This window comes from Microcaecilia unicolor, chromosome 3, assembly GCF_901765095.1.
Source record: "Microcaecilia unicolor chromosome 3, aMicUni1.1, whole genome shotgun sequence".
In the NCBI taxonomy this organism is placed as follows: Eukaryota; Metazoa; Chordata; class Amphibia; order Gymnophiona; family Siphonopidae; genus Microcaecilia; species Microcaecilia unicolor.
Genome location: NC_044033.1, coordinates 352,992,186 through 353,008,199, shown reverse-complemented (window position 1 = coordinate 353,008,199; position 16,014 = coordinate 352,992,186). Strand labels below are relative to the sequence as shown.

Below are 16,014 nucleotides of genomic sequence, written 5' to 3'. Positions count from 1 at the left end.
TAACACAGTCTGCAGTCTATACCACAGCCAGAATGGTTGCTTGAAAGCAATGAATACATTAAATGCACTATTCAATGAGGCGCATTAGTGGCACACTCTCAGGCTACAGTGGCCTTTCAGAGTTTTAAAAAGTATGAGCAGTTCAGATGCTGGTTATAATCAGAGAATGCTGTACAAACGTCTATTAACAATCAATTTTATGATAAATGTAGTTAGCAGATTCAGATTTCTTTTGTTTGAGATCTTTGTAATAAAAATATCTAATTATTGTATTTTAAATTAAAGCCGTGTTCAGCTAAAAAATCAGTGTATAGTGAATTGAAGCTACGTTTTATATTTGCTGCTGTATATTTGAACTCGCAATCTGCTTTTTCTCCTGTGTGGTAAGGAAATATGTGTTTACTAAAGCAAAAGTATCAGTACCAGTAGAGTTGATTGTATTTTAATCAGTTTGTCACCTACTCTTTGCAACAAAATATGCATTGCTGAGTTTTAGGAACAAAAGGATGTCAGTTTCACACTCGATTTCACTGTGTTCTGGAATGTAATAATATGTATGTATGTATGTAGTTGTAATGGTTAATCTGCATGTGCTTTGCAGATAACGAAAGTGAAGAAGCTGGTTTATTCTCTATGCCTCCCAAGGCATCTCCACCTTCATCTTCTACATACAATCCCAGCAACATGCCCACAACTAATTATACTGGCATACAGATCCCGCCTGGTGCCCATGCTCCAGCCAACACTCCAGCTGAAGTACCTCACAACACAGGTATGGAACAATCACTGCCACTGAGTGAAACTCAGTGTGTCTTTTCTTCTTTCCTTCCTTCCTTTCCTATAATATATGATAGTATTCCTTCCTAGCTAACATTTTAGCTTGTAAACCGCTTTATGTGTGTCATTTAAAGGCAGTTAGGGTCTCTAGACACCATGATTTTTGCTTACACATTTTTTTGAGAGCCAACAAGTTTGATTAACAAGAATTCAGTCCATGCCAGTTCAGTAGCTTGGTGATTGCCATGCAGAAGATCTCTGGTTTGATACCATAGTTAGATTTTTTTTCTGCAGCAGCATGTCCAGCCCCACCTGAGTGAATAATGTTCTCAGCTCCAGGGAGGTAGTTATGGTTTACATTGAAGAGTTGACACTGGGTGACCTAATTAAGGGCCCATACTTGCAAGAGTTAGGAAGGAACCCTGGTATATGGCCCCTGACTGAAGAACACTCACTGCAATGACTAGACTAGATATATGGGATGAAATATAAAACAGAAGAAAACTCCCCAGCTAGTTGTGAATAGAGATTCTTAGCAACAGAAACCCAGCCCTAATTCTAGATGATCCGGAAGCCTAAATGATCAGGTGGAAAACAAATCCTCCCACCCCTAAGAATTCATTCCAATGCTGTTTGAAATTGATAAGTCATCATAAAGTAGTATAATCCACTTTACTCTCTAGGATTGCCTTTTTGCAAATGTCAGCAAGGGTAGAGCTAGTCTGTTAATTCTGCAGACAAGCTACCAGGCAATCGGAACACATACACATATCATCAGCCATTTGAAGTACAATTCTGTAACCTAGTTGCTCATATTACATGCCAGTTTCGCCCATAAATGTTTAGAATACTAGCCCTTACACATGGATGTGCGCTAGAAGTACGTCAAGACACTATTCTGCAAATACTCACTTAACTTATGTAACATGTATCTGCAAGGGGGACGCACACATGGGTGAAACATGGGCAGGACATAGGTATATCTCCCACTTACGCGGGTAACTTATACACTACTGTAAGTTACACACATCCCTGCCATATTTAAGTTCTTACACTGGGACTGGGGTAACTCTGGGCACCTAAGTGATAGGTGCACCGATACCAGATTATGCTAGTAATGCCTCGGGGCACCTACATGGAGGGACCCAGTTGTAGAATTGCCTCCTTGATATTCAAAAATTACACAAGCTTCCTTTTATTAAGCTTTCTGGAACACTTGTTTTGTAGTGTCGTCATTAGAGTAGCGTCATATTACCAGTGTAAGCATGTTTGGTGGTCTAATATTAATGCACTTAGACTGCAGATTAAACAGGGTGTAGCTATGTGAATGCATTTCAGATTATTTTTTGTAAATATAAGCCATATATTTTTGTTTCAAATATTGTGAAAGCATGCCCAGATTTGGTATAGAACTGCATACCATTCTAGCACTGTAGGACTTGCCAACATATAAGCCAACCTGATAAGCAAAGGCCTCTATGATGAGAACCATTTTCTTTACATATATAGTGTGTTGTAGTAGTAATGTGGCCTTATAAAGGGGTACTCTCATCTTTATGTTGGTATTGTACTTTTTTGGGATCTTGCCAGGTACTTGTGACCTGGATTGGCCACTGTTAGGAACAGGATGCTGGGCTTGATGGACCTTCGGTTTGTCCCAGTATGGCAATACTTTTGTACTTATTCTGTAATGGATTAGGTGCATAAATTTGCCTTTATAGAATACTGGTTTGGTGTCTAGATTTTGAGCGCCTAACGTTTAGCGTCCTCTGTAGAGTTACCCCATATATACCACACTACTGCCTAGACCCGACCTGAGTCATGTACAGTGCCCTCAGTCAAGCAGTACTGAGTAGTGTTCCATAAGAACTATCCAGCTTTTGCTTCCACATTTGAGCAGTTTCCCCATTAACACTAGGGAAGTTTTCTCAGACGTGAAGCAACCCTGAACTTGGGAGTTATTTGTGCGTGTGAATCAATCATGCACGTTGATGGGGAAAGCAAAGATGCTTACCTCTAACAGATGTTCTCCATAGACAGTAGGATTAATAATGTACACAGTCCCACCTACTTCCCTAAGAGTTGATTCTTAGCCTTAACTAGGACAGTGAGGGAACTGCTGTGCATGGGAAGGGTAACAGTAAAGTTGCCCTGTCCTAATGCTGTTGTATATCACCTACTTGCGTACTTACTTAATCCAGATAAACATTTGGAACATCTGTGGAATCGATCTCTCCTTTTTTCACCTTAGAGACCAAATGCCAGGAGCTCTCAAATATCACTTTTCCGTACAGCATTAGACAAGTCACCTTTGCAGTACACATCTATATAAGAGAGGCCTTATACTCCTAAATTTGTTAAAGCAGAATTTACGTCTTAAAAAGTCAAATTCCTCCTTGGCCAGGTCTGCTCTTGGTCTGAGTAAAGTTTGATGCTTTGTTTTTAGTGTATGCAGAGTTATCCTTGTATGTATTTCACCTCATACTCCCATCAGCTCTACTCACGCTGCTAATCAAAAGACCAGGAATTCTAACTAGTCTGCTAGGCTCAGGGCCAGTGTGGTGGCAGTATTCATTGTTGTGCTTTCAGGAAAAATGGAAATGATTTGAAAGCACAAATCATTTTTCACTCAAATTCATTGCAAAATGATTGAGAGCACGAATATCTTTGCCTACTGGAAGTTTGTGAGTGAAGCAGATGTTTCCCTTGTTCCTTGCCTTCCTATTTCTTAGAATGACATACTCTTTCTAACGTAAGAGTTCAGTTAATGATACTTCCCTTTCTTATCAAAGGGAAATCCGTGAGATATCTGAGTTCCTCTTTGTATTTTAGTACAACACTTTTTATTTTATTTCTAGCATTATTAAAAAGTATTCTAGACATTAGCAGCTCTTTGTATATTGACCTGACTTCAGGAAGGAAGGTTTAGCTCCCAAAATCTGGTCAAAAATGTTTTAAGCTAATAAAAAGGTATTCCATTATATTCTATACTTTATTAGCATTTATTTTTATGCTGTTTTTTTATCGGCAGTATTTTGACGTGGTGCATGTACATTAGGTAGGCCGTATTCGCAATTAATATTTTCCATTCTGTGATTATGGCAGAATTCCTTTTGTCAATAGGGCTCTAGATGTTCTAAAAGTGTGTGTTGTGTTGTCTTAGCACATTCCTTTTTCTTTTCATTTTTTTTTTAATGCTCCCACTCATTGTAAATTTGTTGCTCACTTGTAATAGATGTTTTCTGTAGACAATAGGATTGATAAGACGTGGGTGATGTCATCCAATATGCCAGGATGGAGCTGCTCTTCTAGAGCTCAAAACTGGATGCAAATTTCTGAGCATGCACAGCATTTCTTGTATGCAGTAGTCTGCTCAGTTGGTTTTAGAGTTCAAAGTAAGCAACTCTTGGAAGGAATTGTGTGCCTTATCAACCCTACTGTCTATGGAAAACTTGTTAACAGGTGAGCCACATTGCTTTTTCAGTCGACAAGTATGATTGATTCAGGCATGCATGGATGACTGCCAAACATTTATTTATTTACATATACATATGTAAATACATACTTGTAAATATACATATGTAAATACATACTTGTACATAAGGCTGTACAAGTTTTATTTTGTCCTAGTTTTTAGGGCAATTTCAAGTTATTAGCTCATGGAAACAGATTGGCCAGCACCATTTGACCAAAGGCACTGTCCTGTGCTAGAACTTGGTCTAAGCAATAATAGAGTGAAAGTATGAAGAAAGGACTAAGTAGCTGTCAATAGCTCCAAAGTCTACCTTGTTTTGCAGTAGCTGTAATTTGATGAGACATGACTTTGGAACGGAAGGGAGCATCCACATGATTATAGCAGAATTGTATACAAGAAGCCTGTCAGTTAGCTGAAGTCCTTTTTGCAGTTGGCATACCAGGTCTGTTAGGATTGAATCAGATGAAAAGTTAGTCAATTTTTTCTAAACATTTCAGTTGTGTTTAAGCAGCACATGAGAGCCCATTTAGAGCCCAGATTTTGGAAGACTGTCTCATGAGAATTTGAATGGGCTTTGAAGCAAGGCAGAAAGGACTCTACTCATTTAGGTGAAATAGTGTCTTCACTTTAGGCAAGAATGTGAGATGTGTCTGAGGAATAACCTTGTAATCATGTGCATTGCCTGAACTTCTTATACTCTTCTAGCTGAAGTGATTGTTACTAGGAAGAAAGTCTTTCCAAGTTTGGAATTTCAGAGTTGCAATTTCCAGAGGTTCAAAAGGAGACTTCAGTAAATGATGTGAGGAACAAATTTAGATCCCACAGAACGAGGGGTTTTCTTAATGGAGATTTTATATGATACAGACTTTTTATGAAACAAGCAACAGTATGCAGTTGTGAGGCTATTAGATTGTAAGCTCTTTGAGCAGGGACTGTCTTTCTTCTACAGTGGGGGAAATAAGTATTTGATCCCTTGCTGATTTTGTAAGTTTGCCCACTGACAAAGACATGAGCAGCCCATAATTGAAGGGTAGGTTATTGGTAACAGTGAGAGATAGCACATCACAAATTAAATCCGGAAAATCACATTGTGGAAAGTATATGAATTTATTTGCATTCTGCAGAGGGAAATAAGTATTTAATCCCTCTGGCAAACAAGACCTAATACTTGGTGGCAAAACCCTTGTTGGCAAGCACAGCGGTCAGACGTCTTCTGTAGTGATGATGAGGTTTGCACACATGTCAGGAGGAATTTTGGTCCACTCCTCTTTGCAGATAATCTCTAAATCATTAAGAGTTCTGGGCTGTCGCTGGGCAACTCGCAGCTTCAGCTCCCTCCATAAGTTTTCAATGGGATTAAGGTCTGGTGACTGGCTAGGCCACTCCATGACCCTAATGTGCTTCTTCCTGAGCCACTCCTTTGTTGCCTTGGCTGTATGTTTTGGGTCATTGTCGTGCTGGAAGACCCAGCCACGACCCATTTTTAAGGCCCTGGCGGAGGGAAGGAGGTTGTCACTCAGAATTGTACGGTACATGGCCCCATCCATTCTCCCATTGATGCGGTGAAGTAGTCCTGTGCCCTTAGCAGAGAAACACCCCCAAAACATAACATTTCCACCTCCATGCTTGACAGTGGGGACGGTGTTCTTTGGGTCATAGGCAGCATTTCTCTTCTTCCAAACACGGCGAGTTGAGTTCATGCCAAAGAGCTCAATTTTGTCTCATCTGACCACAGCACCTTCTCCCAATCACTCTCGGCATCATCCAGGTGTTCACTGGCAAACTTCAGACGGGCCGTCACATGTGCCTTCCGGAGGCAGGGGGACCTTGCGGGCACTGCAGGATTGCAATCCGTTATGTCGTAATGTGTTACCAATGGTTTCGTGGTGACAGTGGTCCCAGCTGCCTTGAGATCATTGACAAGTTCCCCCCTTGTAGTTGTAGGCTGATTTCTAACCTTCCTCATGATCAAGGATACCCCACGAGGTGAGATTTTGCGTGGAGCCCCAGATCTTTGTCGATTGACAGTCATTTTGTACTTCTTCCATTTTCTTACTATAGCACCAACAGTTGTCTCCTTCTCGCCCAGCGTCTTACTGATGGTTTTGTAGCCCATTCCAGCCTTGTGCAGGTGTATGATCTTGTCCCTGACATCCTTAGACAGCTCCTTGCTCTTGGCCATTTTGTAGAGGTTAGAGTCTGACTGATTCACTGAGTCTGTGGACAGGTGTCTTTCATACAGGTGACCATTGCCGACAGCTGTCTGTCATGCAGGTAACGAGTTGATTTGGAGCATCTACCTGGTCTGTAGGGGCCAGATCTGTTACTGGTTGGTGGGGGATCAAATACTTATTTCCCTCTGCAGAATGCAAATAAATTCATATACTTTCCACAATGTGATTTTCCGGATTTAATTTGTGATGTGCTATCTCTCACTGTTACCAATAACCTACCCTTCAATTATGGGCTGCTCATGTCTTTGTCAGTGGGCAAACTTACAAAATCAGCAAGGGATCAAATACTTATTTCCCCCACTGTATGTTTGTGCAGCACTGCGTATGCCTTGTAGCGCTATAGAAATGCTAAATAGTAGTAGTAGTAGTGAGGCTGGAAGTTTATTCACTGGAGTGTGTGGTAAGCTAACAGTCTTGAAAGTCAAGATATAGTAGTTTAAGGCCGATGTACAGCAGACACAGTTTAACATAAAACTTACAATTTTGTTAGCAGCATAACAATAGTAAACTGAACAAGTATAAACATAAATACAATAGATGAGTGAACTTGAAAACAGCAAATTGAAACCTAATAACAGGACTACCATGAAACAGGGTCAAAAATATACACATTTCACAGCCTGAAATTCAAACAACAGAGATATAATTGTGAACTGAAGGGCAATATATTAAAATCCAAACAAACAAATATAAACATTCCATCAGCTAAGGACCAGGACTGTAATCCTGAGTCAGGAGCAGAATGTGCAATCAGAAGTGTAGCCAGGATTTGATGTCAGGGGGAGCAAACTTTTTATAAAATAGGCATCAGTGTGAAGCTGAAGGGCTGAACTGCATAGATGTCATTTTATTCGAAATACATTTGGGAGAGCAACAGCTACCCTTGCACCCTACTTAGCTGCACCTCTGTGTGCAATGACTCAGCTAGAATCTAACGAATGATGCAAGACAACCTTGAGAAAGGGTATTTACACCAAATTGCAGGGTATCTGGGGCTGACATGACAGGTTTCTACATGATTGGCAAGTTTCACTGTTTTATTGAAAATTTTCAATAATGAAAACAATAACACAATATCTATCAAAACAATGTTGGATGGTGTTTACAATGGAAGGATTACAATCAGCAGTTGGTAGAAAACAGATGTATTTATACTAAACAAACTGAAAATACAGCACAGCTAAGTATTAATCTGAGGATTTTCCCCAAAATGTCTCATGGGAGACCATGAGGGACATTTTCAATATGACGTCCAAGTCCTACTTTGAATGTTTTGCTCAAAATGTCCAGAATCCAAATAGCAAATATAACGCAGGGGTGTGCTGGTAAATTGTTAACAGGGGGCTCTCTCTCGCCAGCAAAGTAAAAGAGAATTCAGGAGGGGCCCAAGCCCACATTTTGGGATCCATTTATTAAAGTAGCCATGGAGAACCGGCTCCCAAAATTCTTAAAAACTTAACAAACGACTCTCGAGAGCCTGCGAGAGCCTGCTCCAGACACCACTGAATATAAGGCTCTGTTTACTAAGCCACGCTGTACGCGTACTAACTTTTTAGCATGTGCTAATGCTAGAGATACTCATATATTCCTACGGGTGTCTCTAGTGTTAGTGCATGCTAAAAAGTTAGCGCGCCTACAGCGCAGCTTAATAAACAGGGCCCATAGTGATTTTCGAAATGGCAAAAATGCTTTTTTTTTTTTTTAATTGCCACTTTCTAGATGTTTTTGTACTCTGTGCTTTTATCTTTTTGGTCCATTAAAAAAAAAAAAAGTCCAAGTGAAAAATGCACAAAATCAAGCCATTGGGATGTAGGAGGAGCCAGCATCCTTAGTAGATTGGCCACACAAGTATCCCAGGAGAGCAGTGGGGCACTGCAGTAGATTTCACATAAAACCTCTCAGGTTCACATCTCACCATTGCTCCTTTATAGATTGATCCCTCCAAAACCCACCAAAAACCTACTGTACCCAACTATACACCACTACAATAGCCCTTGTGGCTGCAGGTGTCACCTATATGTGGAGTGGAGGAGTGGCCTAGTGGCTAGAGAATGCAGATAACTAATGTAGCCTTGAAATACTCATAGGCTGTCCAAGTATCAGTGGCCGATGCTGTCTCAGCACAGTACCATTTATAGTACCACTGTGGCCTATACAGTCAGGGAATGAATTGGCTGTGCTCAGTAAGAAACATATAAGTACATAAGTAATGCCACACTGGGAAAAGACCAAAGGTCCATCAAGCCCAGCATCCTGTCCCTGACAGCGGCTATCCAGGTCAAGGGCACCTGGCAAGCTACCCAAACGTACAAACATTTTATACATGTTATTCCCGAAATTGTGGATTTTTCCCAAGTCCATTTCGTGGCAGTCTATGGACTTGTCCTTTAGGAAACCGTCCAACCCCTTTTTAAACTCTGTCAAGCTAACCGCCTTCACCACGTTCTCTGGCAATGAATTCCAGCGTTTAATATGCGTTGGGTGAAGAAAAATGTTTCTCCTATTTGTTTTAAATTTACTAACACTGTAGTTTCATCGCATGCCCCCTAGTCCAAGTATTTTTGGAAAGCGTGAACAGACGCTTCACATCCACCTGTTCCACTCCACTCCTTATTTTATATACCTCTATCATGTCTCCCCTCAGCCGTCTCTTCTCCAAGCTGAAAAGCCCAAGCCTCCTTAGTCTTTCTTCATAGGGAAGTCATCCCACCCCTGCTATCATTTTTGTCGCCCTTCGCTGCACCTTTTCCAATTCCACTATATCTTTCTTGAGATGCAGCAACCAGAATGGAACACAATACTCAAGGTGCGGTCGCACCATGGAGCAATACAATGGCATTTATAACATCCTCACACCTGTTCTCCATACCTTTCCTAATAATCCCAACATTCTATTCGCTTTCCTAGCCGCAGCAGCACACTGAGCAGAAGGTTTCAGTGTATTATCAACGACGACACCCAGATCCCTTTCTTGGTCCGTAACTCCTAATGTGGAACCTTGCATGACGTAGCTATAATTCGGGTTCTTTTTTCCCACCTTGCACTTGCTCTCATTAAACGTCATCTGCCATTTAGCCACCTAGTCTCCCAGCAACTCCTGTTTGGAAGGGAAGAAGGAGACAAACAGGACAGAGCACAAATTTTCGGATTCCACCATAAACACATGGCCTGTTTCAGCCAAAACCAAAATTATGGCTGTAAATTAAAATGGCATTTCAGCCAAATCTGGCAAGAAAAAGGATTTTGGGCCAGTTTCGGCACCATAACAAAACTGAAATTCAGCCAGCTTCTACAGATGAGTAACTTAATCTGATGAACAGTTGTCCCTAGGTATAGGGGTAGAGAGAGAGATACTGAGAAGCTATGGAATGAATGTACTTGTAAGTCAGTAAGAAGAGTTTGAGCTTTATATGGAAACAAATAGGGAGCCAGTGAAGTAACTTGAAGAGAAGGGTTGTGGGAGTATAGTGACACTGATGGAAAATAAGTTGTGCAGCAGAGTTTTGAACTGATTGAAAGGTAGAGAGATGGTTTAATGGTAGACCTGTGAGGAGCAAGTTGCAGTAATCAAAGCAGGATATGATGAGTGTGGAAAACGAACTACTTAGCCATCTTGGGGTTCATTTTCAAAACAACAAAAAAATAAACATCAAAAAAGTCATAAGGTGGCAGAAGGATGTTTTTCTGGCGGTGTTAAGACACAATTCTTTTTAAGGTTTTAAAATGTAATTCTTACTGTTAGCTGCGTCAATCCTATTTTTTTTTTTTGGGGGGGGGGAAGCATATAAATATTAGATGTAATGTAAGAATTCTTCCCCCCCCCCCCCCCCATACATCTGGCTTGTTTTGAGACATTATTTTTTCCTGCCAAAAATGGTCCTAAAAGATAGATGCACTGAGCTAAAAAAAAAAGAAAGTCTAGCAAATGGCCATTTTTTGAAACAAAAAGTGGGCATTTTTCTGGTTTCAAAAAATGACCATGTTTGCTACTTGATTTTTGGACATCATATCGAAAATGCCCCTCCTTGTTGACCTACTTTAGATATTAGATGTCCTCATATGGAGATCCCTGTAACCAACCCCCCCCCCCCCCCCCCCCCCCCCCCCCCCACAATCAAAGGGATCTAGGAGGCCCTGTACATTGGATGAAAGTGAGTCAGAGGATGGAGGAAATTAATGCTCTGGCTCATCCTTCAAATCTGAAGTACATAAGAGCAAGACAGTGGGATCTGAATGGTTATCTTTGTCTCAGGAGTAAGTCTCTAGAGGAGTGCAACAGCTCTTAAGGGCATGATGGCAAAGGAACTTTAATATAAGTTTTTGAAGTAATCCTTGACAAAACCAGCAAACATTTTCTGCAACCTGAAGAGAGGTGGAAGATGAAGACTCATCCACCCCTATAACCATCACTGGCCTAGACAGAGTAGGCCATTGCACAAGGGATTGCACAGAAGTGGGTTTGTCTGAGCTGAGCATGTCTTTCACTGTGTTGGATGACTCCGCGGAGAGATACTGGCACTGTGTTTTTGGGTTTATGCACTTGATGGCTTATTGCACTTGATGTACCACCCTTCCTGAAAACATAATCAAGAAGAAATAGAAAAAAATGCCAAAATCAATTAATAGGACAGAGGTGATGCACAGGAAGTGAGTTGTGCAGAAAGTGGGAGGAAAGTCTGCAGTGATATGTTTATTTTTCATCAGTGCATTGGTCAGAGTTGACAAAAGCAGCTTTCCCCTCAGGCTTTTGAAGGTGCTCAAGAAACATCCATGCTGCTAGCCTCAAAAGCTTCAGAAGGAACTGGATGTGCCATTACCATTGCCTGAAGAAAAATGACAAAAACAGTGTCAGACTATAGTTTAAACAATTATATGGGAAGGCTTTGTTTTGCATGTGTTTGCCTGAACAGAAAAAACAAAGCTGAAGAGACTCCGAAGGCCCAAGAATGCTCAGAACCTTACACTAAGTTCTGAGTTCTGGACAGCTATTCCTCCCAGTGCCGTCAGGTGATGCCCCCCTACTTGTCTGACTTAAATCCTACTCATTGACGGAGAATGTAAATCTCTGTGCATGGCACAAGGTGCTCTATGTTGTAGGCCAGATTCCCAGACAAAGAAAACTGGAACTGGGAATAAATAAGCGATAGCTCAACTAAAGAGGAAGCTCAGTTTCCCTATGTAACTAATTATCTGGTCTGTAGTGAATTGTTACTTTTTCACGTCAGAAACAAGTTTTGTGATATTAACAGGATTGTGCCCAACAGATTCCTTTAAGATGTAGGAGGTAGCTGAAGCTTTCTGTATGATATGTTTTTGATGTCCACAGTTGCTGACAACAAAATAAGCAAAATTCTAAGTATGGGAGATTCAGCGTACTTTATATTTTGCTTTTCACAAGCATTTCGGGAAAAAGTGAACAAAAGAAGAAAACTAAAGAATTCCATAGAATATCAGAATAGCCATGCAAACCCTTTTAAGATTGCTAGAGAAACGGCTTCGAAAAGAATCCCAAACTGTGATGAAGTTGCCCAGAAAGATTCGTCTCTCTTTCCTCCCCCCTTCTGAGTTAACTTTGTTCACTTACAGGTCTTTTTCTGCCGTCACCTACTATGTTACTATGTTCATCTCTGTCAGATTGTTTGATAAGTTATTTCACTCGTTTGCCTCTTTAACCCACTTTGATGAGCATCACATAGTATAAGTAGAAAAGCAAATATCTCATTGCTATAAAATGATAAATCCTATGGTGATGTTTTTATTAGCTGTATAATTTTTGGGAATGATAGATTTTATTATATGTATTTGGGTTATTGGGGATGTATGAGAGGTTGATATATTTAATTTTTATCATATTGTTTTATGTAACTCGCTTCCAACTGAGGTGAGAAGAGTGTAATTAAGTGGAACTAAATAGATGGAAAATAGAAAATACAGTTAACATACTCTTCAGGTGTTTTTGAGTGACATACTGAAAAACTTAAGGGGTTTTGAAACTTGAATATATTAGACATTCTCAGTTGCTAAGAATTGTGAGATGTTCAGCAAAATGTCAGAAACTTGAAAAGTGTGCATTTCCTGTTTGTTGTACATTTATACAACCAAATTCCAATCTCCAGGTCTGGGAACATTGATGGGTCCCAGAAGGTTTGTGCATGAGTCAGGAGATTAAGCACTGTTCTAGTCGGGAAAATAAAAAATTATAAAAGCAAAACCAAAAGATTGCTAGTCTATAAATTAATATTATAAAATACAACATTTTAAAATGATTTTTGTGGGCGAGTTACAGCTTAGAAATGCTGCTTGTACAGAAGGAGTATAACTGGTGATTAGCCATTCTTTTTGTATAGCTGTTCGTTGTCATTGGTGTTTTTGTTTTCATTTTGAACTAAGTTGTTTGTGTTTTATGTGTGTGTTGTATTTTAAATGTTTGTGCACAGCTCAGTAATTGGCCTTTATGTTAATCATATCCAGGGGTATCTAGCAATCCTATCGTCCAGCCCACTTCACAGAACATCCCTGTGGTAGATCCTTCTCTGTACACTGTTACACCACAAGGTAAGATTGTTTGACTTTGTTTTTCTTCCAGTTTTTTCCCCATTTGTTAAAGCATTACAAAATATCCATGGGGAGTTAAAGAAAAAAAAACATACCTGAAAAAAAGTTGCTTTCTCTCTGGGTTTGAGCAAGGTACAAATTATCTATGAACTGTTCCCTGACAGGGTCCAGCATTCAAAAACGTGAATGCTGAAGTTGAATTGTCCTGAATTCTTTCCCTCTAGCCTTTTATATAGCCGTATAGTTTTTTTTTTAATTTTATACATACCAAATGGTTAGCAGTATTTTAAATTTTCAGTATTACATTGATACTTATCAGAAATTTTAAGTCACAATGCCCTTTATTGGTATTCTGTGTTATGAATTTGGAGTAAGCAGCATGAAATCTACATTTTAGGATCCTGTTAGGCAGTTGTAAGATGGATTGGCCACTGTAGGAGCAGGATACTACTAGGCTTAATGGACCTTTTTGTTCTGACCTAGTAAGGCAATTATGCTCTTATGTTTATTTTATTTTATTTTTTTTTTGAAGCTGAGGCTCAGTAAGCAGATACAGAAATAGGAGAAATTAACTATTAAAAGTGAAAATAAATGTAAAGGTTTTGTATCTTACCGTAGTATTGCTTATTAACCCTCTTCACTGCCGGTGTGGATGTTCTGAGGAACCCCTGAGGGTCAGGGAAGAAGGGATCTGGAGAGGAGCAAGATGGGTAGATTTCATACCCGGGATTCCAACTACAAGTCCCAGGATCCTAGGGGCTGGGAAGCCACACCCCCACGCAGGCATAAGTTTCCCAAGAGCCGGAGGAGGACTACAGTTCCCAAAAACCCCTGCAAAGCCCTGGGGGACAAGCAAAGGGAACAGCAAGGGAACTATAAGTCCCAGGATCCCGAGGGAGAGGAGGGGGATTGGCTGAGGAGGAATAATCAGGAGGGAGAGGACCAGCTGGGGACCATAAAGGGAGAGGAGCCCATGGAATGGGAGGTGGAGAAAGAGGTCTGAGAGGAGATCCAAGCCCAAGATGACTGGGGAAGTGAGCCCATGGGGATTGCTGCTCTAGCTCAGGTACAAGGGAAGAAGTTGAAAGGCTTCATAACAAACCTTCAAGGCTGGGGAAAGCTTGGAGGAAAAGGTAAGCAGCTGTTCCACTCAAGGGGAGAGAGGTGCTGTGCTGTAAAGCAGTGCATGATTTCAGCTGTAGCCAGAAGTCAGATCCAGCTAGAGAAACAGGTAGTGACTTGAACTGTGTCCAGGAACCTGGCCATGTTGGGGAAGCAGTGAGTGATTTAAACTATGTCCAGAAGTCATGCCATGCTGGGGAGGCAGTGAGTGATTTAAACTGTGTCCAGAAATCATGCCATTCTGGGGAAGCAGTGAGTGATTTAAACTGTGTAACAGGTAGGGGGGGATGGGCCTTGGGTCCGCCTGCCTGAAGTGCACTGCAGTACCCCCTAAAACTGCTCCAGGGACCTGCATACTGCTGTCAAGGAGCTGGGTATGACATTTCAGAGCCACCTTCCATGGGGCAAAAAGTTTGATGAAAGAACATGGCTCCTTAATTAGCTGTTCTTGAATGTGCAGGTTTACAAAATCCACTATTTGCTGATATAATAAACAGCACTTAGATACACATTTAGCAAAATCGCCACATACATAATCTATATTTAACTATTATACATGTATTAATATACCCCTTGTTACACTGCTTTTATTTGAAATGTGAATTTCTAAAATGAACTCTTTCAGTTGTACATGGTGACATTTCTACATCCACTGTGGTATCATTCATGTTTCATAAAAATGCTTGGTGTGCGCCATACCTTTTAAAAACACTTGCCTAGTTTACACAGTCACACCTAAATGTCCATTTTGCTACCTACATGACCTGTACAAAGATATCCTCCCAATATCATAACACAGCTGTATTTGCCCAATTATAGTTGTGGTGGTGATAAGAGAAAATCCCTAATATTTAAAACAGAACACAGCTTCTCTTCTAAATTCATTCAGCTTCTTGTCTAGAGATTTTTTTTTCCCCTGTTCAAAATGCCCTTTTCAACTTAGGCAATCACATTTTTAAATGCATATTTAAAACACTCGGGGAGGCTGATGGGTGTTGGCTTGGGTTGAAATTGACTGTCAGGTTTCAGTAAAGAATGTAGTTCCTAGATCAATATTTATTTTGGACTAAGTTTGGATTGTGTCGGTGATGCTATAGTATTTCCCACGTGTTGCTTTGTTTTTATTTCTGATCTTGGCCTAAATATTTTAACCTAGAAATTTAGAATAATGTTATTAGTTAATATGCCATATGTAGGGAAAAGAATCCTCTTGAAACAAATTTCACGTTTCTGTTCTCTCTCACATAGTTTAGAAATGTCATTAAGAGCCCTATCTTACATAGATCAGAACTGAGAAGTCCAAGTCAGGATGTGCTCAGTTCCACTGCTTTTTTAGGAAAGGTTTCTGCCAGTGTGGAGCCTGTTCTAAAATACCTCAACAATGCACTATATTTGCCCGCATGTGCAGTGGACACATCAATTCATAAATACATTTGAAAAAAATCAGTTGAAGGAAACTTAGTAACTTACATGTGTAAGTATCAGCAATAGGGATAGGCAACCAGAAAATTTTCATTTCACTTCATTTATGGGAATTTTTGTTCATTTCCTGTCGCCATTTTGTCGGTTACTGATGATAGTGTGTAGTCTTTGGAAATGTCATGTTTTTTTCTTCTCATTTCCATTTGGTAACAGCATGCCGAGTCTATAACAACCCAACCGCTAAGCTAACCGCCTTTACCACATTCTCTGGCAACGAATTCCAGAGTTTAATTACACACAAAGCGTTCTCAACAATCCTCTCAGCTCTTTGTATCCTTTGATTCTAACAAATTAGGAATTCCCATCACCAAGCATACATTCTCTACTTGGGGAACTGACTGTATCTCCTATATCTATTCTCAGGCTGAC

The 16,014-nt window shown here is 40.3% G+C and overlaps 1 protein-coding gene across 1 annotated transcript in view; it reads left to right on the top strand.

Moving 5' to 3' along the window:
- The window catches only part of VTA1 (vesicle trafficking 1), a 184,646-nt gene that overhangs the window by 151,132 nt on the left and 17,500 nt on the right, over positions 1 to 16,014 (top strand). Inside the window, exons 6-7 of the mRNA XM_030198503.1 lie at positions 602 to 772; positions 12,958 to 13,041. Of these exons, the coding sequence (XP_030054363.1) occupies positions 602 to 772; positions 12,958 to 13,041 (255 nt within the window). The remainder of the gene's footprint in view (positions 1 to 601; positions 773 to 12,957; positions 13,042 to 16,014) is intronic.